At 42.4% G+C, this 24,218-nt stretch overlaps 1 protein-coding gene across 1 annotated transcript in view; it reads right to left on the bottom strand.

The window, feature by feature from the left end:
- Positions 1 to 24,218, bottom strand: part of LOC142796339 (cell adhesion molecule Dscam1-like) — a 198,069-nt gene that overhangs the window by 162,961 nt on the left and 10,890 nt on the right. Inside the window, exon 2 of the mRNA XM_075886697.1 lies at positions 16,412 to 16,599. Within this exon, the coding sequence (XP_075742812.1) occupies positions 16,412 to 16,599 (188 nt within the window). The remainder of the gene's footprint in view (positions 1 to 16,411; positions 16,600 to 24,218) is intronic.

Raw genomic sequence — 24,218 nt, 5'->3', positions numbered from 1 at the left:
AATGTATTATCAAGAAAAAACTAATGTTGAACAGGGTTTATGACAACCACTGTTTTTTACATTAGTAATATTTTACCATTTCCTATGAAGTGAAACATTTGAGAGGGCGATTTTCAAGCGGGAATATAATTTGTGGACCACATAGCGAAGTTTAAACATTCACGAAGATGACTGACGACGGAGCCACCAAGGCAAAGTAATTTCCAAGCGCAGACGCTTTAGATTAGCAAGGTAAGAGGGCAAAAAGGAGCAAACTATAAAATTGCAGACTGCTGCATTCGCAGTCCTAATGGAAATGTGCAACGTTAATATATTTACCTTTACATCTTTCTGCTTTTTTTTTCGTGCGTTATCTCTCTCGACTCGCAGTCAGCACGAAAAGTTCACCGTGGGCGGCACAAAAGAACTCACTCTCAAGCGGCACCGAACAAGCAAACGTCTGAAATCAATTTTCAATTAGAGTTTTTTTGCGGACTGCAGAAGAAGTACACGGTAAGCGAAGAACCGTAGAAGAACAATATATTCAAACCGCCATTCGCCTTGCCGGTGGTATGCTTTTGTTTTCGGTGCGGTTGCCACGCTCCGCGTTTCAATTAGCACTTCAGGTTGGTTTAAAGAACAATGGAATAACTGACGTCTTCTCGTTTACAACTAAGTGTCGTTGGCTTCGAGCGACGTTAATCGAATTTGACCGGGTACAGCTAAACTGGAAGGTAAAAATTTGCCCCTGATTTTCTCTTTTTGGTTCAAGCACATCTTTGCTTGTTTCTTTTCTTGTGCGAAGAGCTTCACGAGTTAGGTCGTGTTGAAGAAGCTGCATCAACCCTGATGTCGTATTTTAACGTCCAAAGAATTCCCAAGTGAACCTCGCCGACCTTGAGCATATCTATCTATCTATCCATCTATCTATCTATCTATCTATCTATCTATCTATCTATCTATCTATCTATCTATCTATCTATCTATCTATCTATCTATCTATCTATCTATCTATCTATCTATCTATATATATATATATATATATATATATATATATATATATATATATATATATATATATATATCAGTATATCTATCTATCGAACTGTCTGTCTGCTTGTCTGTCTGTCTGTCTGTCTGTCTGTCTGTCTGTCTAGCCGCCTATGACTGTGTTTTCATGGCCATTTGGTTAAATACGAATTGGCGTGGTGTAAGGCGGCTCCATGACAAACATAAATGACAGTTCTTATCGTGGAAACTATGGCTTGTATATCATAAACAGCATCATTTTCTTGCCATCGTCTTGACACTTTGGTGTCGTTTCGGTAACTTGATACAAAGTATTTATGTCATGACAAGACTTGAGTGTATAACACACATAACTGACAAGCAATAAGGTGCAAATAATGATGCACATTTCAAGTATGGCTTTCATAAGAGCATAATTTTTCTATACATGCCTTATGGTTATTACGTTGCCCTATCTGAATAATAATGTAAGCGCCAGAGCAACCTGAAGACTGATTCGTCCTTTAGGGGAACTCAGTTCAGCAATGACCAATACTAGTCAGTGCATATATCAACCGAAGCACAAATTTTCTGTGTTTCTAAGGTCACGGGTTCAATTTAGCTGTCGCGGTGACATTGAAATGCAATAAAGTGCGATGAAAGTGCACGTTAAAGAACACCACATGGTCGGAATTCCTGAAGCCTTCTACTACGACATCTGTCATGATCCTGTGGCCGTCTTCGTGACGTAACTTCTGCCATGGTAATTGTTTCACAATTATCACATATATTCAGCGTTGGTTTTAGAGGACAGAATAAATAAAAAATAACAAAAACAACCGTGCTTAATTTCGAATTTCTCGTCGCATGCTTGAACCGTAGGAAACAATGGACATAACAAAACACTGCATGCAGAATATTAAAGAGCAGTTTCAAAGATCTCTGTTGTGGACGATTCCACGAAAAAAGACAGTTTGGCCAAATGGTGAATCGACAGATGCGACGGCAACAATTTCAACGTTACACAGGGTGAGGATTGGGATCCTCTCTTGCGTAATTTATTGAAATGCTGGCGTAAAATAACTGAAGAACTCCAGGTAGTAAAGGGAACTTCCCGCTTTCTAACACTTGACGGCAAAGTAGTGACAACACACCATGTGGTTTGTGACGAAAATTAAGTTTCCTTGCATTAGAAGAGACTGTGTGATGCCGTTATTTTTTCTATAGTAGTACTGCCTCAGTAAACGTGCAGCACAGAATGACAAGTGTATGTCGTGAACATTATAAACGCTTAGTATGTAACAGTCGTATGGTGGTTTGCTTTGTGCCCGATTCGCAACTTGTTTCAAAGTACTTGTAACAGCTTCAGCAACTGCTGACGCTCAGTAGTTAATTGCCTTAATGGTTAAGGCACCCGTGGGTCATACTATCTCTTTTGAGGCACCAAAAAACATGGTAGTGAAATTGATGATAAATTCCACGAGTTAGTCCATGAACACAAAAAAGTGTTTTGTTTTTCACTAAATTTCGATGCTCTCCATGAAGTTAGTTATTATGTGGCATTATTAGGTTATTGAGACTCGGAATCGTTCATGATAATAAGCTCTTTCAGTTGTCGATACCATGAAGGCCATAATAAGAACAAGGATGCCAGCAGTCATATATACAAGCTAAGTAAAAAAGACAGTTTAGATCTACTGAGATTCTTCGCAAGAACTATGTAAATCCGAATCTGAGGCACGTCTGTAGTTTTACTTGGAATGTGACTGCGACAAGTATAGTTAATACCTAATGAAAATAGAAATAGGTGTTCTTCGAGCGTGCAGGCAATTGAAGTTTTCGAAGCAAGATCTATAAAATATTAGCCTAAAGCAAATACCTGGTAGGTGCGTGCTTTTCAGATGACTTTATTTTGCATAGCTCATGAATTTTGGTAAGTAAAAAAAATCACTTCGAATGTCACTCCCGGACGTCCAAAAGAGAATGGTCATTAGGTGGTTGATTGCGGATATGATAAGCTCGAGAGTTCCCCCAGACTCTCAGTTCCTGGCTGCTCTGTCGACTCGACAAAGTGTGTGTGTGTGTGTGTGTGTGTGTGTGTGTGTGTGTGTGTGTGTGTGTGTGTGTGTTTGGTTTTACGCTCAATAAAAAAAAGTGAACTTTCACAGCAAAAACAAAATGTATTGACAAAAAAGAATGATACAGGCACTCGCACGTAATTAAAAAGAACTTACCCAGTTGCTTGGATATTAGATATTGGTGGTGTTTATGTAGAGCAAGGCCGAAGCTTATGAAGCGGAAGATTACGGAAGCAGCACTCAAATATATTGCGACGTGAATTCGAGTTCAGGTGGCGAGTGCGTAATGTATCGCTTTTCATAACGACAAAAAAAAATACGTGCAGCATAGGTCGTGTACGAGCAGCAAATAAGCTTTGGTTCATTAGATGCAGATCATGAGCGCCATGGGAAGAGGAGCTCATCGTGTGTTGCAGTGCATTAGCCGTGCATATTACGGTAGGTAGCTTGCGCTGAGTATATATCAAGTCGACTTTAAACAGGGGGAATCAGTTACGCTTGCTTTATTAGTCCACATATGTGATATAGGTTTGTAATACACTCATCATAGTGTTAATTATACGAGGCTGATTATACGAAGGGTTTTTTTTCTTGTGAAATACGTCTTCTGCAATGACGTAATCTTTCAGGTTAGGCTTCATTATTGCTCTACTACATTGCAGAAATTCATCAGGCACTTTAGTAGACAATTCCATTTTTAAAGCAAGCCTAATTAATAGAAAGTTGGCACTCAGTGTAAATTGACTAGCTTCCACCTGTGCTGGTGTCAATGTTTGAAATGTTTTTCGTCAGCATTTTTCAACCACCGATGATGCTCGACGTTTAAGCACGCTGGTGCTTCGTATGATAACGCATTTATATTTCTGCTGGAACGATAGTTTTGTTACAAGCCCGTAGCCAGAGCGTGGAGGGAGGGTCCTTATACCCCCCTCCCCCCAAAAGTGTTAGAGGGTGGCATTTTGCGGAAAATAAAGAATGAAAATCGTTTTCCTAAAACCCTCAATTTCTTCAGTACGTAGCCTTCCTTCCCATACCAGAAAGAAAGTTGGCCGCTACAAGCCTGTTCTCACGGCAGCAGGAATATTTTTTTTAGTAGTTCTACTGGGCAGCAATGAACTGAAAAAAAAATGAGCTTCTTTTATTTAGGCAGAAAGATAGGCTAAACCCTTTCTTCGTGCTAAAAAACAATACTTTGTCTGCAAGCTATACGCGAATGCTCCAAAGGCGTCGATGGACAAAACTACTTCAACGGAGTGCAAGGAAGTGAAAAGAGTGGACCTATGTAATAAAAATAAAGGTTCCAAATGCATAAGACTATCAATGCGAGACCAAACGCGCTGGAGAAGAATATCCTGACACCGTTTAGAACGAGTGCAATCATTCAGAAAATGGAATCGAAATACCAAAAGAGTTCCTTTTTCAACGAACGAGTGGTCGGGAAGAGTTCGACGTATAGATCTCCTTGAAGACCTCGTGAAATATCACGCCCAGGTGGTAACTCAAATAGTGACAATTTTTTTAGGGGCAAAGCTCCTTAAGGCGTGAGCTGTGCGTCCCTGTATGCAGCCACCTCTCGTTTAGTTTTTGCTGTGTTTACTAGATGGCGGTACCGTCCCCTGTATGTAGCGATGCAGATTATAAAGGAAAGACTGCAGGCGTGGATAGAGGATGAGGGGGTGCTGGGGGAACTGCAGAATGGGTTTCGGAAAAACAGGAGGTTGGAAGACAATCTGTTCTCACTGACGCAGTGCATCGAAATAGCAGAAAAGGAACACAGGCCCCTGTGGCTAGCATTTTTGGATATCAAGGGAGCGTACGATAGCGTGGTTCAAGAGGAATTGTGGGGAATACTGGACATACTAGGCGTGGAACATGTAGTCACTAATCTTTTAAAGGGTATTATAAAGGTAACAAGGTAGTTATAAAGTGGGAAAACCAGGTATCCAAGCCTGCAGAGGTAAAACGGGGGCTTAGGCAGGGGTGCCCCCTGTCACCCTTATTATTCATGATGTACCTACAAGGATTAGAGGCAAAATTAGAGGGAAGTGGACTGGGCTTCAACCTCTCTTTAGTCAAACAAGGAAAACTTATTGATCAGGCACTACCAGCATTATTGTACGCAGATAATATAGTGCTAATGGCCAACAACAAGGAAGATTTGCAGAGATTGATGGACATCTGCGGTAATGAGGGAGATAGGTTAGATTTTAGATTCAGTAAGGAAAAATCAGCAGTCATGATTTTCAATGACAACGAATGTAGTGAGCTCAGAATACAGGAGGTCACGCTAGAGATAACAGATAAATACAAATATCTGGGCGTATGGATAAGCAGTGGGACCGAGTATCTGAGGAAACATGAAATATACGTGACGAATAAAGGTAACAGGAATGCAGCAGTCATGAAAAATAGGGCACTGTGAAATTACAATAGGTATGATGTGGTGAGAGGAATATGAAAAGGGGTCATGGTTCCTGGGCTGACGTTCGGCAATGCGGTCTTGTGCATGAAATCAGAAGTTCAAGCAAGATTAGAAATTAAGCAACGTGGAATAGGTAGGCTTGCTTTAGGAGCTCACGGGAATACACCAAATCAGGGAGTACACGGTGATATGGGATGGACATTATTTGAGGGCAGGTGAGCTAGCAGCAAGATAAAATTTGAGAAGCGATTGAGAGAAATGGGGCTAGAGCGCTGGGCTAGGAAAGTTTTCAGCTACTTGTACATGAAGAATGTCGATACAAAATGGAGGAAGCGAACGAGGAAGTTGACTGGTAAATACTTAGAAAACAGCAGGTGGCCAAACCAAAAAAAAAACTATTGGTTAAGAAGAAAGTGAAGGAAACGGAGACTGACATGTGGAGAATGGGCATGATTAAGAAGTCCGCATCTATCGAACGTTTAAGCAGGAAATTGCCAAGGAAAGGATCTATGATAATACTCGGGGTAGTTCTCTACTATTTGAGGCCAGAACGGGAGTACTGCGAACCAAGACATATCGGGCCAAATACGTAGGGGTAGACACAGTATGCAGTGTGTGTGAAGAGGAAGAAGAAACTGCCGAACACTTGATAATGTTCTGTAGAGGGCTTCACCCTATAGTTCAGGATGATGGCGCAGAGTTTTTCAAAGCACTGGGGTTTAGGGACCGGGAGGGCAAAATAAACTTTAAGCGGGAAGACTTAACTAGAAGGAGGTTATCTGATTGGTGGCTAAAGTCAAGGCACGAGTGAAAATTAAACTCTTCACTGCAAAGTACGAATCCTCAAACTCTTTTTTTAAGGAAAAAAATAAATATAGTTTTTGGTTCATTAGGTATTACGGCTTGGTGGCGCTGGCCACCGCCCGATCTAAAGGGTACAGCCACATCCATCCATCCATCCTGTAGCCACTTCTCGTTGAGTTCTTTCAGTGTCCACTACATGGCGGTACATGTAGCTGATGATGTAAAGATGCAAGATGTTATAAACTAGACGGCGGTACTTGTAGTTGATGAAAGATGCGAGATGTTATAAAATAGGAATGATGTCACATATGGTGCGCGTCATTAGTGGAAGGCAATCGTTCGATTTAGTGCGGCGACGTACGCTAGGGGGAGCATTGCAATAATATCGAGTAGGCAAAATGTACGGAGACTTCGTGGTTTACCAGGTTTAGCTCTGGAGCTTCGCCCACTCATCATCATTCACTTCGTGGATATGGCCGTACTTTTTGCTCTACTTCATAGCTTAAACTGAACCTAGAAAAATTTTTGTTCTCTGATCTAATTGAAAGCTGCTCTATCTAAGCAATAAAGTAATACTACTTCTACTATTTCATAAATGACAGCATTGTTCGTACACTTAAAGAGAATGTTCGAGAAGAAAAAACACACTTCTTAAATAAATGTTATGCAATGTTCTGTAAAATTATTAATATAGGTGCTCGTTGTACAAAGTAATGTTTCAGCTCTGCATTACAGAAAGGAACACTACTTGAAAAAGTCATTTTTTATTAACCAGAGACGTAATCATTAGTGGACTTCGTAATATTTTCATTCAAGCATTTAGGTTCCTGAACGGCGTCCTCATAATGAGACACGATAGTGGTTGTCATCTCAGCTATTTCAACAACCAGAATATCTTTAGCGCTCATTTTATGTGATTTTACGCAACACAGGCCTCCGGTGCCAAATTAGACTCCGCCACCAAAACGCTTAGTGAGTATGAATTCTGCCACTTCAGCAACAACGGTGAAGTTGCGAAATTCGAAGCTATAGCGTAGGAAAGCATAGCGCAGAGCTGACGAGGCTCTCCAGCACTGCGAACCCACACCGCGCTTCAAATTGCACGTGGCACCTTTGGTGGTTCTCAGAACTTCCAACTTGGATGCGGTTATGAATGTCTCAAACTGTTTAAATATAATGTTGTGCTTTGTGACAGAAAGAACTTTTCATACATCGGCCAAATGACTCCAAATGTACCCTCACATTGAAAGCCGTATTGTCTCTTTTAACTCTGGTACCAAACAAAGTAATGGGATACAGAAAGCAAAAAAAAAAGAAAGCTACGAAATTTCTGGCAATCTCTTCTAGCAAATCACATGTACTCATTAATCCAAGTAACTTCATCTAGCCATTATTTAACAAATAAACCATTTTTATTTTACAAAAAAAACGTATGGCGTGACAAGTGTAATCATTCTCCATAATTATTAAGAAAGGAAACTGAGCACCGTATAGATACCACTCTCGCAACCATGAAGCACCATCATATACAGTCAAGGTCGTTTTCACCAGTTTCACTGGCAACGAATAGACGGCCTAATTTAGTGCCCTGAGTGAGCAGACAAAGCATACAAGTCACAGGAAGCACTCGCACAATGTTCTTCCGCGTAACTGTGCTGTGAACCTAAGCATGCGCTGTTCTGCAAAACCGCATTACCCTAAACCAGATAGTCTTCCCCACAAAGTTATTGAATGGATCATTAAACTCATCAAGAGTTGGGCGTTGAGCTCGGGAATCTTCTCTTTGTAGTAAACAGTGTATTCCGGAACGCCGCTTGCGTAAAAAGAAGGAAAAAGGAGGACGGAAAAAAAAGAACTGCACAACATCGGGATCGTAAACGTTTATTTGGGGAGACACGGAAGAAAAGAACCAGACAAAAAAGCGGCACACTCAGAAGTTAAGAACACGCGGCCGCCCCAAGAAGCAACACGATGTGCAGCGCCTCGGACCCGGTGACATTAATCGTACGTGCACTTAGTAGCGAAGCGGGGCCGGCAGCACTAATGGAATCAGCAGTCGCGGCACTTTTTCCGTGCAAATCGCTCGGAGCGGCGAGATTTCTCTCGGGTTCTCATAATGTTAGTCCTCTTTCCAAGTGGAAGTCAAGGGTTGAGGGAGAAACTGGGTACAGTCTCCCCTCCGGACCGTTAAGCCTCTTGAATGTCTCTCCATCTCGCAATTATAAGCAGGCGGGAAACAGGCCAGGCCACGCCGCTTGCACTAGGGGTGCCCTTTCTTTTCCGACACTTTGTAATTCACGGTCCTTTAGAGGAGCGCGACTCCCTTCAAGTGAGAGCTTTGAAGTTTGTGGAGATTGACGAGGGTTGAAGGAAGCGCTCACGAAAAGAAATCGTGCGCGCCATGCAGATGACGTCGTTGGAAAAGTTCATCGTTCTTGGGCGCCATGTTGCTTCGGAGTTGATGTCTAATGAGCAAACTTCTTAAGCACGTGCTTCTTGGTATGATTTCATAGAGCTTTTTCAAGCCGTGTTATAACTCGAGCATTTCGGTGGTAGTGACGTATGCGGAAAGCACAGTGCCAGCGAGTGTGCAATTTTGTGACCCTCCAAGTTCCATTGGTCGCATTCGCATTTGTATGCTCTGATTTTCAATGCTTTATATGCAGTCAGTCGTGGACGTCTGGGTGATCAGCCGTGTCTGCTATGGTGATCTGATCTTGTGGCAAGGTTAGTTGTCATTTCACACTCGCACGCGTGACTGTCGCCTTGATACGATTGCATTGCTATCGTTATTGCCGGTAGCAAGGAAAGTGTTCTACTGATAAGCACGAGCATAAGCGTTCGATTCCCGCGAAGCAGGAAGAATTACACCATCTCACGTTAAAGAGAACCATGTGCAGATGTAAAGCATCGGGCACTAACGCCTACACTGGCGGCGGCTTGGACACGGGCGCTCATCGCGGTTTTGCACGGGAGAAAAAACTGCGGACGCCTAAAGCACGCCGTGATGGACTGGTGTTTTGTACTGGAACATGCTAATGGCTGCTAATGAGCAATGAGAGACTCCAATTGGACATAGTGACCTGCTGTCCACTTTTAGTTCACGCACACTCTGCGAATTTTTGTATTCTTCTCTGACGCACAGGAAAAACTTCCCAACGGCACTACCTTGAAGGTCTATATCCGGTGTCCATATGAAGGATGGCTAGTGAATGGTTGTGAAGCGCCAGCGTTAAGTTTTTTCAATCACGTTAGCAGAGGTTCTCTGAGCCGACGTTGCGAGGCGAAAGACGGGGGAGCGTGGGAGCAGAGATGGGGGGGACAAACATGCGCAATGGGCCTGTAAAGGCCACGGAGAGGGATGGCAATAAGAGAGAGAGGGAAAGCGAGCCTAGACCAGCAGAGGCTCCCTGCGTCGGCGTTAAGTTGGGAGAGAGAGGAGAGAAAGGGAGCGAGAGTCCGCTAACAGAGGCTGCCTGCGTGGGCGGTGTGAGGCGGGAGAGGACCGAGCATAGGAGATGGAGGGAACCCGAAATCGCAGCAAGTGTGGTCATGCCGCACACCGGATAGAGTTCTAAACTTGGTAGGAAGGGTCGCATAATGGGATAGCGAGAAAAAAGAAAGGACACAGGTTACTAATATATCGGGTTTTACAACCTAAAGCACAATATGATTACGAGTTACGCCGAAGCGCAGGGCTCCGAAATTTCGACCGTCTAATGTTCTTTAACATGCCCTGATATCATGCAGTACATGGGCCTCTACCAGTTTCCCTCCATCGAAATGCTACCGCCGAGGCCTTTATAAAACCTGTGACCTTCAGATCAGCAGCCAAGCACCCAAACCACTGTTCGAACGAGGCAGATAAAAGGAGCAAGAAAATAAAAAATTGCCCACAGCTTCCCTCGGGGGAACACTGAGGAGGATGCGGACCATATAATTGGTTAACGGGGTGTTAAAGTGCGACTTACTTGGGTCGATGGCTAAATTGGTTAAAGTGGTTGTGAAATGGGGTGTTAAATTGCGACTTACTTGGGTTGATGGCTAAATTGGTTAACGTGGTTGTAGGAGGGGGTGTTAAATGAGTGAACACGTACACACGTATGCGAAAGGGCGGCGCTGGTCGAAGGGACGTCGATCATTGTGTTTGTGGATTCGTTGGAATTCATTTCACCGCGACCTTGGACGTCGACGCGCCGTACAAACCAACCGACGAGCGGACACTGAGCGAGCGAGCGCCGACCTTGAGTATATATACAGCACGACGGCGCATGCACTGTCAGCTGTTGAATGTTCTCGAAGCGCGACGCCACATGCGCGTCCACTGGAGAATCAGGAGAATTGTAGATGTCGAATGCGGTGTGTAGAGGAGGAAGGGTGCACAGATGGTGGAGTGAAGCGCGCGCGGTGTGTAGAGGAGGAAGGGATGCACAGATGGTGGAAGAGTGGGCGACGGCGCGACGGCGCATGCGCGCGCGTCAGCTGTCGAATGTTCGAGAAGCGGTGCGGACGGCGCGGACGGCGCACTACAAGGCGCGAGTATAAGATGCTTCCGCATCTAAAATACAACTTCACGCGCGCCCACGCCTAGCTTCACCTGACCCCAATTTCTTGACCGAATAAGAGGTCCCACCGCTGTTTTGTTGTTGCTGTTAATTATGCTGTAGACAAGAGCAATGTAATGGTGCGGCGCTTTTGAAAACATTAATCTTGCAACACATTAAAAAAAGTATTCGGTGGGTGGCACTTGAAACGCAGCATCCCTTCCTTCGAAACAAATTAACAGTATCGCTACACAAAGCAACGTATGGCGTGATTACTTTTGATAATGTATTTTGTGTAGGAAAGAGTAAATAACCGGTGTTTTTTTTTGCCATAAACCAGATAAGACTAGATCGGTATAGCAGTATGAATGTTTACCGTGAATCATTGATATGGTTTGTATATTGTTAAACAACGTGAGTCTAATGACTCACCTGGTGCGGAAACGATTATAGACGTCATCTAATCACCTCACGTTCTGGCAGATGATATGGAGTAAAAGTGTAGCCCTGTTTTCGCCGGAAATATATTGCCGCCCTTCAAGGGCGTAACCAAAAATTCTTTTTTTCGTTAAGAAGGAGAAGGGAGGGTGTTTAAACCCCACGCCCATTCCACGCCTAGTCAAACCAATGGGAAAAGCTTCTCTTCTTTTGTTCACGTAGTCTCCTTCCTTCCCGTGATTTGTCGGGGAAATGAATCAACTCTATCTCGTCATTGTAGTTCCCTCAGCTAAACGTTTTTATTGCCGGTCGAAATCAACTTTTGTGAAATCCACTGAAATTTCCGTAGTTTCGCAGTGTTATGGTAAAGTTATCTAGGTTCATTAAAAAGTTTCGTTCATTTCTGCTAAATTCTGTATGTCGGCGAGTGAAGTACTGAGTTTTTTGTACATAACAGTGAAAGTTGTTTCAAGTAAATACAGTGAAGAGAATCTGAATGGGCGTAGGTAATCCTTCCTGCAGACAGGCGCCGAGAAACGTCGTTGCAAAGATCGGCACTAAATGATTCAATCGATAGGGCAAAGAGAGGGTGACGTGAAGAAATAAAAGGCATGGATGTAATCAACTACATGTGACAACACCACTACCGCGGTCTCTGGTCATCGAGAGAACTACATCAAACTGTCTGTAAAATACACAAAGCTAGATGGCCTACGTGTTTTTTGCAGACAGGGAAAACTAGGTGCTGCTATGATGACCGAAGATATTCGTCTTATTAGCTCTGCTACCCAGTGCTTTTTTCCCTGAAGAGATAGCATTGTAATTCAGTCAGCACCATAGATAACACTTAACAGACAACAGTCGCGTTTGTGATACCAAATTACCGGGTAAATCACTGTAACAAAACAGCATATGCCAACCACGTCATCATCTATCAAGACGAAGCTCAGTTATAAGCCCCACGAAATGCTTATTTCAACAATTCTAGCACCAAAATCTCCTTGTAAAAACAACTGTATTCACAGCTGGAGCCTTCTGTTTGGTAATGCTCATAGTTATTCACTGGTCGACTTCGATAAAAATATGCCCTGTAGCAGGACCGACTGAAATATTGCCCCAAGAAAATTAAACAGACAGAACTTTTGATCATAATGGCATAAGAAGCCCCCTCTACTTAAAACCGAAGTTTGCTTATAAATAGTGGGAAAAAATCCCCTTTATCTAGCCGTGAAAATGTATGTCAAGTTTTTCTGCATGCTATAGTGCACTCGAAGCACAAAATAAAACAATTGGCAGATCACTCGTACAGTGAGAATTGATGAAATGCGAAGCACAAATAGGAAGGTCGATATGTCATTTTAAAGTCAGCAAGAAGTTATGAGGTAGATTTAAATTATGCCGTACATGGCTTCTGTGTCATCATCAATCTTGGACATGTCTTTTGCTTTCGTCGCCTATTCACGTCACGTAATACCAAATCTGGTATACGTGGAGCTAGTGAAACGGCTGCGAGTGCACTGTGAGCGCAGTATGTAGTCCTGTTTAACATGACCCGCTTAAAATATTTATCTATTTTGAACATAGTTCATTCACGTCACATGACACCAAACTCAGTATATGTCAAGCTAGCGAAATGGCCGTGAGCGCATCATGAGCAGGGTATGTTGTCATGTTTTTACATGCCACCCATGTCTTCAATATATATATTTGCACTAGTCCTTTGCCCTCTTAATGCAATAACGTGACGCACCCCTAAATTTGGTATATATGAAGCTAGCGAAAGGACTGTGAGCGCACAATGAGAGTCGCATGTAGTAAAGTTTTACATGACAGGCATTTCATGATTATCACGTTTGAACGTGTCAATTACATTCGTCGTCCATTTGTGTCACGTAATACCAAATTTGGTATATGTGGAGCTATAGAATGGCCGTGAGCGCATCATGTGGGTGGGATGTAGTCATTTTCATACATGAGACGGATCTCATGATTATGAAGTTTGCACCAGTCATATACATTCTTCATCCATAAATGTCCCGTAATAACAAACTGGGTATATCTAAAGCCAGCCAAATGACCACGAGTGCACCATGAGCGTGGCATGTAGTCATGATTTACAAAACACACAACGATTGCAACGTTGAGGGCTGTCACTTATGTTTACCATGCATTCATGTCATAGCATACCGAGTTTGCAACATGTCATGTGAACGAACCTAGCACGAGAGCAAGAAGACTATATATTATAAATTATGAAAATCATTACATGCGTCTCATGATTTTCACGTTGTGGCTAGTCACGTAATCTCGTCATACCGTCATGTTATTCCATACCAAGTTCGGTATTGAAACCATTATCTAAACGTCCAGGAGAGCTAGAGTCATTGGCGCATAGATAGATAGATAGATAGATAGATAGATAGATAGATAGATAGATAGATAGATAGATAGATAGATAGATAGATAGATAGATAGATAGAGAGAGACACTTAAAGTTGCTGAATTTCGATATGAAGTGCTTCGCATTTAAAATAAAACAAAAAAAGAAGTTCACCTGCTTCAATTTTTGCACATCAATTATTTACGGCTGTCAGCCTCACCATTTCAGATCCTCTATGGCGCGAGATCTTACTCCAGTACATAAATGAAGTAAGGGTCTCCCAGTAACACATAGCTATTGCTGATACGTTCACGTTACAAACCATCAAATGTCGTGCCCGGTAAATCCAGTTAATCATCCGAGTTTTTTTTTTTAGTTAATGCTCAGTGGATTCCAATCTGGTTATATTCATGAAATTGTGTCTGGTTAGCTGACATGTCCTTTGATGTAAGCTGTCCCATTGTAATGAATATATCTTCTAAAAGTACCTATAAGTCTAGTACTTATACTAACATTCAGTACTACCAGCCTACCAGCGGTACGGACGCACTACAGAAAAAATATCTCATATATGGTCACTTCACTTACACTCTACTTCAAATATAGGCGCTGACAGTGTTTTAAATATTGAGGATACATAATAGAACTGCGTTCAGGTGGCATCCGAAATAAGCACAATACGTAGAGTAAGCGGAGAAATGCGGACAAAGATACCTAAAACCCATTCTGCATACAGAGACAGCCTATGAACTTAGTCGAGAAGAGCGAACAAAAATATTTTTTGTATTTTGCGCACCTGATGATGACATGCAAAAAAAAAGAATTTCGTGCCACCTGACAGTAGCAAAGCCAGAGGTGGCTCACCGGGCCTGTGCCCCCCTCTTTCTCTCACTGAAATCGGATGATGATTTATTGATATGTAGGAGTTAACGTCCTGAAACTACCATATGATTACTCTTACTGAAATCTAGGAGGTGGAACATCCGAAAAACAGTTCTGGCTGCAGCCCTGTCACTTGAGTGCCTTTAACTCTTTCCAGCTATGGTGGTCATCCCAGGTAATCACCTTTTATAGACTTTTTTTTCTCTCTTCCAAATCATGATTACCCACTTCTCGAATCCTAAATGGCACATATTTTGAAGCATTCACCAATATGACAGAGATGACGCTACTTCGTTTGGCCTTTATTGGGACCTGTTACTTTTGCTTTTTTCTGGCTGTGCTTGTCCTGAAAGCGCGCTAGGCATTGGGCCCAAGATATTTTTATAGATATAAATGTATGTGCTGTTGCTAGAATGTCGATGGTGCAGGAGAGCATGTTCTATAAGTAGTTAAAGCTAAGGACTATAGGAGTGGGGAGCTGTAGTTTCCTCGAAAGTGACCAGTGGACCATTACTGCACGGTAGTCACATCAGATGGCCACCTCATATTGATCAAACTAGGACTGCCGTTTTTTTTTTTCGTTTACATGCGAGCAAATAATTTTCTGCGAGAGTTTTCGCAAGTTTTTTGTTTGGGTTTTGTTTCCCGCCAAAAATGAAGTGTGCATAAAAGAGTTGAAGCAAGCCTCATTGTTAATTCATCGTGTCTAATAAGCTTTAAAAACCATGCTCACGCAGCAAAAAAAAAACAGAAATGTACACGAAAAGCAAATCGCTATGTTGTTGCGTGCCACGGCTATAGCGTGCAACGTTATTGCGTCAGAAAATCAGTGGGCGGGGCTATAAAGAAAACAAAATAAACCAAAACATCGCTGGCAATGAAAACGAGCAAACGATTCCCTTAGCTCTCTTTTTGTGTTTGTTTTTCAGGTATTAAAATGGCTGTTCGGGATAGAGAACCATTTCGCATTCGTTTTTTTTTTTTTTGCACTCGGTTCCAGTTCTGGCAAAGTCTCTAGGGATAACTTCGACAGTGAAGAAGCAGACATGCTGGAAAGAATGCAAGAAAAAATGTTTGTATGTGCGAAACTCTTCCGCAAGAGATCTTCCCCATCGACTTGCGTATGGGGCGGTTGAAACTCGTTATGCAGCGATGGTATACTGATAACGACAGCGCCACTGCAGTGTTGCACAACTACATAACATAACTTGCGTTGGAAGTGCTCGGAGTGCTTAGTTCCAGTGTGTATTTTTTTTTCGCCATATTTCGTTTGGCGGCGATTGCGGCATGTATCCGAGGCATCGACCGCACCCACCAATGTCTCCGTAAAGTTTATGGCTGTGAGGGAAACTTGGAAATTTTTCTTAGTTGGGCATCGTCAGCCATGTGCGTTAGGCCAACCACTTATCAGTTTAAAATATCTTCGTGTCACGAGTTTTTTCAAAACTGAAAAAAAAAATATTTGTCGATAGCGTCTTCTGTTGGAAAAAGGCGTGATTTTACGACTGCCTTGTACGTCACCCCTACATCAAGAAATAAACAAAATAATATGCGAATCGCAGACAGCAAGTCGTAACAAAAACCGCAAGACTGATTATGAGGGAGGAAGGAGTAAATATAGTCTCTAAAACAGTCAACTGCTATGACAACTACCCTTAAAATATGTTGCTTGGTTACTACACTCAGCCAAAGGGTGATGACTTAAGGAGCAGCAGGAGGCAATTGTGATAACACAACATTTCGCGAGACACACACACACGGACTCACACAAAAGTATATATATATATATATATATATATATATATATATATATATATATATATATATATATATATATAGCACGCATTAACGCACTGATAAAACGTTACCCACTTACCGATTATTACACTGACGATCTTCCAACACCGGGAAAGTCCGGAGTGGTACGTAGAATGGCGATGCAGAGAGTACGTTGACGTGTGCACACCGTCTTTCCGGCGGCAGCGCCCCCTCATTTGCAATCCTTCCGTGGGTGTCGCTGTCGGTCGCCCGTGAAATCCGCTCCGTTGGAGCTGCTCATGTACACTGCAGCGCATTTTATCGCGTGACACAAAACAAGCACAATCTAGCAAACGCCACACAGTCTAATTCAGATGTCAAGGCTCGACGGGGGTATTAAGCAATGACTACCCGTGGAGAAGAGTTCTTTGGCAAACAAGCATCTATACCTTGCTTCAAGTGCACCCGCTTTCCTTATGTCTAATCTGCCGGCCACATAGTCCTAATGAATAAAAATATAAATTCACCAGCGATTTCCAGCTATAAAACCATGTTTCAGTTTCTTCTTTCGGCAACACATGCGACTAATTATGAGGGACACGTGTAATGAATACTTTTCCCACGTCTTCAGTGACTCCGTTCTTTTTTGTTTATGTCTGATCGGGCTACCAATTATGTCTCAGAATCAACAAATTCAAAGCGAAGAGAAACTGCTCAAAGTAATTAAACGATATATTTTGGTAGCGGATGCAAGTAGTTTTTCAATGATTATCTTTTTATGTATGTCCCTTTGAAACAGGAAGAGCTATTTTTAGTGCCTGTGTACCCTTATATGAGAAATTTCTCATGCAAAGTTCACTACACTGGCGTGGAACATTTCTGTTAATTCTGCAAATAAGCTTAAGGAGCTACATAAATACTACTTGAATGCCCCAGCTCTCACCCCTGATTATCATGAAGTTGGCTTTTAGGACAATGTTGTCAATATAGAATAGTAGCTTTGCCATTTTCCTGAAGGCTTTGTTCTCTCCATATGTCACTACGAGAAAGTAGGTATAAAAAGGAACGATACAAGAACTGCACAAAAATTGTACACAGCAAACAATGGGAATGAACAACCTAATTCATGACCGTGAGTGTTCCGATGATCTCCGCATAGCGCACAGTCTGACATATCGCGCAGGCCTATCATCTCGCTTGCGCAGAACCCGTGACGTCGTTCGATTGGTAGAGAAAACTCCGGGAGAGTTGGGCAACGATTTTTTCTCATTTGTCCAGTGAAATCCCGCTTCAGACGATCTTTGTCCTTCTTTTTTTCCCTCTCTTTAGGCTTAGCAAACACGCATAGAAAGCCTGCAATTTGTTCGCCGCTCCCATCTGGTACGATCGCTCGCTGTAGCGGAAGAAAACCGTCTGCAGTGGTCTATCGACAAGAAGCGGGTGTATGACTGCCTTTACAGAGAAAGCGAAAAGAATGTTTCCTTTCCAGCTGGACCCCGGCAGCCTGCACGTCAAACTGAATGGTAACACCATCACTCGCCCACCCCAGAAACTCATTCTGCAGTACTTTATATCTTCCATTGCTTGTTCCTCGATGGAGGACTTCTACGTAGTCTTGGGTAAACATTTTGTATTTCACAACGCCACGCTGTTGTGAAATGCGGGTGATCTGTGCATTTGGACCAAGCTGCCGAAGCGATATAGAGCTTCTAAATTGCAAACAACCGCCCTTGTGTAACAGTCAAAAAAGAAACACTCCTTGTTTCTGTGGAGCTACTCTCTTTCATTCGCTGTGCCGCCCTTCGACGTGCATTGACTGACATGCCAGCATGAGAAATATGGTTTGTTTTAGGCAACTTTCTACTTTTTCTGAACTCCAAAAGCTTATTTGTGAGCTTCGGCTATGTCAATCACAATAAGTTCTGCAGAGAGAGAATGCGTTTTGGAACAGCTTACGCAGAAAAGAACCCGAACTGGGATCGTGCATTACTTTCCCTTCATACTTTGCTTAAACTTTGCAAGCATTGGTCAAAGGGACTTCAGATGTCGATACAACAGCTGGGGCATCCCCAGAAAAAAATAACGTTGCGTTGAACATTCATTACATGTTTTCTTTTGAAAAGCGCGTATGACAAAAGTAGATGAGAATTAACCGCTTCTTAGAAGGTATTATACTGACCTTCTTTAGGTTTACGCTGCCTGTCTTCAGTTTCTTTATTTTACAATACGCCAATATTATAGATATCTTACTCAGACAACTGGGCCCGGATTCACAAAACTCACTTACGAAAACATTTTTGCGCAAGAGAAATTTTGTTGCGTAAGTCGATTCACGAAACGCAAAAACGTCGTAAGAGGCCATAGTTGTCACATCGGCCGCTGCAAATAAAGCGCGCTGTGACTGCCCGGGAACACGTCAGCGATGGTGATGCAGTTGCTATATTTGCTTACGTCACCGAAAAGTGCTCGTAAGTGAATTCACGAAGCGAAATTGTGCGTAAAAACAGCATGGCTGAGAGAAAACCCCAAGAGTGGTCCGGACCACTCTTAGGAACAATGTAGCTACTTAGAACCTGCTGCCGTGGCGGTATACTTTGGTGCCCTGGCTGGTTTTGAGTTATTTCACGCCCATTAAGGGCTGCTTGATGACTGCTGGTGCGTTTTTATTTCTTTCGGCGCTTTGAGCTTCGCGTGTTGTTTCCCTTGTACGCAGTGGATGGTATTGACAACCACCATCGTCCAATAAATTTGACGTCGCAGTAATTGAAGAATTCTATTGGGCGTCAATGGCATAAAAGTACGCATGTAAAGATTTGTGGTTGGATGAAAACCAATGTGATACGTGAATGGTCGGTGCATTCGAACGCAACATGACATAGGATCAACCTTATTTGTTATGTTGTTGTGTTGCGCCCCATCTCATCCAATTAAAAGTGCGACTCGAGATCCTTGCCTCATTGGTGGAAATTACCACCAAAGAGGTTAATGGGAGCACATTCTTTGCACGCTATTGGAAAAAAAAATGAGAGGAAGTTTTCAGTGAGTGGTTTCTAAAGTTTGTGCTCTAGTGTACTTTCATTGGCTCTAACTGTCCAATGGTTCCGATCTCTGAAATACAGCTGTCGATACACTTCGGGACGATCTGGAACAAAGCGTACTTTGTAAACCAAAGCGTATTAGGGGTGCGCGTGATTACGCATGGAACTACAAACAAATAATGCATCTTCACCTTCACTATTCAGACACCGATATGGACCGTGATATTATGGCAAGCAATCGGAATGAAATGACCCTAGTAACTTTGTATGACACCGAAAATATGCAAACCCTCACGATTCTGGAGCAAACCTTGGCTGAATTCATCCCTGTGTCAATTACCAGCCATTTAACTTGGCGCACGAACATCATTCAAAGGTAGAGCGAGCCACTGACATGTATTTTGTGCGACGCAGCGACCACTTCACCTGAGAATAATAGCTTTGCGAAGGCGAATGTCCTATCGCATGCTCTGATCGAAGCAGACGACAAACGTGAGCAGACGATGGCTTGGCCTACGGGCACAGCTTGTGATTGGTTGTGAAGCAGTACCCTCTACATCAGCTCAATCCATGACGTTGCCAAAACACTTCTTTCATATGGCACGCCTGTCGTGTTCGTCATATCACCCCTCTCGCACATAAGAGCAATTTTTTTCACGCCGTCAAAATAGTTCAAGTACTTTCTAAGAGCTCTCTTATCGTCTTATGTGCTGCGCAGTTGTCGAAAACAACATGGCATCTTAAACAGCGTATCGGTCGGTGCGACTTTCAGCAAACGCTTCTCGCACGAGTTACTTCAGCGTTTGACCGGATATGTTGTGATTACAGCAGCTCTTTCGGTGCGTGTAAGCAGTGCGGAAAGCTGTGGCAGTGCAATGGTGTTCGGTGAAGCGCAGCGAAGCCTGTGCGTCGGTGTGGTTATCAAGCGGGGATCGGTGTCGATGTATCGACGGCAACTAACACTCGGGAAGCTTGCAATGTGTGTTTGTGTGCCGGTAACAGTTCGTTCGCTTGACTTTCCAGTCTCTCAGTTGGTAGCTGTGTGACATTTCGGATTGACAGCGTTTTGACACGTTACTTGAGTGACCCCAAGTACGTACGGAAACGCATGAACTACGCGCTCGGTTCTTGCTTCGCCACCAGTTAGCCCGTACGCTTCTATTTACGTGAGAGCAATGTACTGTTCGGGAGTGCAACGATGTTCGTTGTGAACAGTGGTGCTGTGTTGACGTTCCAAGACTTGTGAACAAGCTGTGCTCGTGTGACCGAAAATTGAAAGACAGCGTTGATAACTGTTTTGCCCTGCGAAGTTGTGGTGGGGCAGCTTGGCGCTTTTGTTTGTTAAGTCGTCACTTCTCCTTTTTGTGATAACCATAGTCCTAGCGCTGTGATGTGATCAACCAAAACTGCGAGATGCTACATTCTGTTGTGGATCGTGTTACTTTGGAAGCGCGCCTAGACTGTTTTTCGGTAACAACTTGAGAGTTCTATGTGGCAGCGAGAGCCCGTGAAGGTCAACCTTCCCTCCGACCCCCAGAAAAAGCAAAGATTTCACCGGTGCCTTGCTTTGGATGAAGTTGTAGGCCAATATCGCCTAACTACAGGTTTACGAGTTCGTCTGGCCATCGTTTTGCACGGCACTAGAGCCTTGACAACAGCCGGTCATGGCCAGTTCTTACACTTTATCAATGGACGTGCGCGCCTGGCCAGCCCTTTATTGCTGTCATTGGCAGCTTCCAGTCTGCAGATGCCCTTTGCCTGTTGGCCGTACTTGGTTCCTCATGACACCGATGGCTACTAAATGCTGCCATCGGTGAGTTCACCTTGTAGAACTAAATTTCACCGGTACTATAATTCACGCAGTTCTATAACGTGTGTAAGTTTTTAAGCCCATCAGATGTAAAGTTTCTCCATGGTAAGTTGAAGCATGAAAAATTTACTACTACTGTTATATACATACATATATTATAGAGCAAATACATAAAAAGTTTTTTGTGATTTGATACAAGTGAGCTCTTGTTTTATTATGAGGTTGGGCCTGTCGATTGACCAGGTTTGATAGTTGGAAAGTTAATGTGAATTTATTTTTCAGGAGCCAGGTTGCACTTAAAAAATTTATGTTATTTTGGAAAATTTGTTCTATAGACGATTACCACTGTGGTAGTACTATACTTCAGTACGACATATATAATGCTGTACGTAAATTTTACATGAGGCTTCAGTTTATTTTAAAGCTTCCTCAAATAAGTATTAGAAGTGAGTGCTTTTAATGATTGTTTTTAAATATCTCGTTTTTGACTCTTCACAGATCGCAGAGATCGGTTTGTGTTAAGGTCCTGTGACGCATCGGTTGCACATTCTGGCACATCAATTCTCATCATTACTTGGAGCATTTGTAAAAATATAGGAAGGACACGTTCTCCCTAACTGTGCAAGTCTATGTCACTGATAGGACTGTTATTATTCAGCGGATGTGGCGTGGAAGCATGCATGGCAGCCTCATCTGGAAGGACTGCGATCTGCTTAGGAGCTTCGAGGGCACAAAACTGCCTAACGGCTGGCTGCAAGGTTAGTTTTTCTTTAATACATACGATTACGTGAACACCACTTACTGTGCACAAATTGAAAACCCAAGCATGGTTGCTTTCAGTGGATACCTGTAATATTCTTACACATAATTCTTATTCAACATTTATAGAACTAAATTACAAGATAATTGAGAATGTTGAAAGCTGAAAGCCTGCAGCTTTAAATGAAACTCCAATAATCTGAGACACAAAAGCTTGTGCTTTGAAACGAGCACAAATACTTTGATTCCTTATTGAGCTCTCGAGGTTGTGACTGAACTCTCGAGCTTGAGCTCTCGAGCTTGTGGAAAGAGCAAGTGGGTGAAAATTGCCTGGCTGTTCACAACTTGCAAGGAGAAAGACCTATTGAAGAAGCCTCAGATGACATAGGGCGAGTAACTGCATCTTTTACCTAATGTAGCTTTTTCTCTCTTAGTGCTGTTGCTTGTGTTTCAGCCGAACATGTTAACCACGATTGCATAGTGATATATATTTTTCTACAAATTGTACCTGACCTAAGTATGCATTGTTGATCACTAAAGGTGACGTTCAGTGTGTTTCAAAGCCATGGCTTCTCATTTCTCTGTCTGTGACTAGCCTATTTCAGCAGCAGAGCGATGCAGCTAGCACACATGCAATCCAAGTCATGGAGCGCTCCTTTGGTGTTCTGTGCAGGACGCAGCATATCCATCCGGCAAGACACTGGTATCAACAATAATGGTGAGTGTTGGTGGCACCTATAGGAGCCCGTTGTGTTTGTTGCGTATGATTATTTCTTCTGATAAAGTGCATTTCTGAAAGGTTTTCTTCATTTAGAATAATAGATGTCAGCGACAAGCACACTGATAATCCACAAGTTCTTTGTGTCTTCTAGACTGCCCATTTGCTCCTATATGCGGTATGGTGAGCTGGCTATGTTAGACAGCCTTAAAGTTAGGAACATTGGCTGTTTCGTTGTAATGCAGTCTAACTTGTATTTCTTAGTGAACTTATTTGTGGTCTGCTTCTCGCACCTAGTGTAAAGTCAAAATAGAAGAAACTTTATTGGCTTTTTATGTCTGGCAGAAGTTTCATGCCTTCATCTATAACATTGTAGTTTTGCTCTTGTATCATATTAAATATATTTTCAGTCTTCACTGTTGGTGTGTGTGTGTGTTGAGGCTTGTCATTGGCTTCTGAAAAGACAATATCTGTAAATATAAGCACATAATTGACAACGATACACTCTTGCATGTAGCATGGTTGTAACAATTATCTGTATTTTTCTAAGTTCCAGCAGTAACAAGGGGTTCGGTGCTCCACTGTCATGTACAGTGTATCAAGAACAAAGCACAGAAGACCAACAAGTATAAAGGGACTTCCAGTGACTGTTCTCCTGCCCAAAGTTTACAACAACAGAAAAAGCATATTGTGGTGTCAGGAGCAGCTGCTGCTTAACTTCTTAGCAGTGCCTTATTCAGCAGTTCATTTGCTTGCATTTGAAATTATTTAAATATTGCATAGAAGATACCAAACTATGACACTAATTTAAAGGCTGCTATAGTGTTAGTGGGAAAATATTTTTGAGCTGAACTTTTTAACATGTGTGTTAAGTGCCTGCGTGCCTCTACATTTACATGCCAGAAATCACAGCATCCATGGTCGCCAATGATAACTAACTGTGTTTGCATTCTTTGTAGTACAAGAAGTAAAGCCATGAATGCAGTAATTATGTACTTAGTCGATGTAATCCTTCAGTGTACACTCATTTGTATAGCACCAATGATGCCATGAGTGTATAAGCTTTGGGAAGTGAATCTATGTGAATTATTTTATTTGGAAGGAAGAGGATCATCACTACTCTTAGTATATCTTAACACTAGATTTTAGTGCTTGGGTATTATCCCACTGCCTGTCCGTCCTTCAACAGTCTACTTATCTACTGTGTAAGTGTAACTTTTTATATGTATACGTTGCTCTGATAGGTTTGTTCATAATGTATTTCAAGTGACTTATCATCTATGCAGCTCTACTCAGACTACAAATAAAAGTATTTATTTTTATATGTAGCTATAGCATGCATTCACTTGTGTTTTTCTAGGTGCCTGTACAATTGTTTAGCCCTACAAAAGTGCTGGTATATTCTAATATTGAATCTGGCATCTTAAAATAGTTTGTTAGTGGAAGTAAGAATGTGTTTACAACCAATATTACTATCCTCAGATGAACTGTGAAAACGCTGTGGAAACTTATTTACATTTTTTGAACTTTGTGAAGGCAAATGTTGTTATGTTCTTTTATTGTGGTCCCTGTTTCATGCAAATGACACATAATTACTTTG

The sequence above is a fragment of the Rhipicephalus microplus genome, chromosome 2 (genome assembly GCF_043290135.1).
Source record: "Rhipicephalus microplus isolate Deutch F79 chromosome 2, USDA_Rmic, whole genome shotgun sequence".
Lineage (NCBI taxonomy): Eukaryota > Metazoa > Arthropoda > Arachnida > Ixodida > Ixodidae > Rhipicephalus > Rhipicephalus microplus.
Note: the sequence above shows the minus strand (reverse complement) of the source record. Positions and strands in the feature narration are given on the sequence as shown.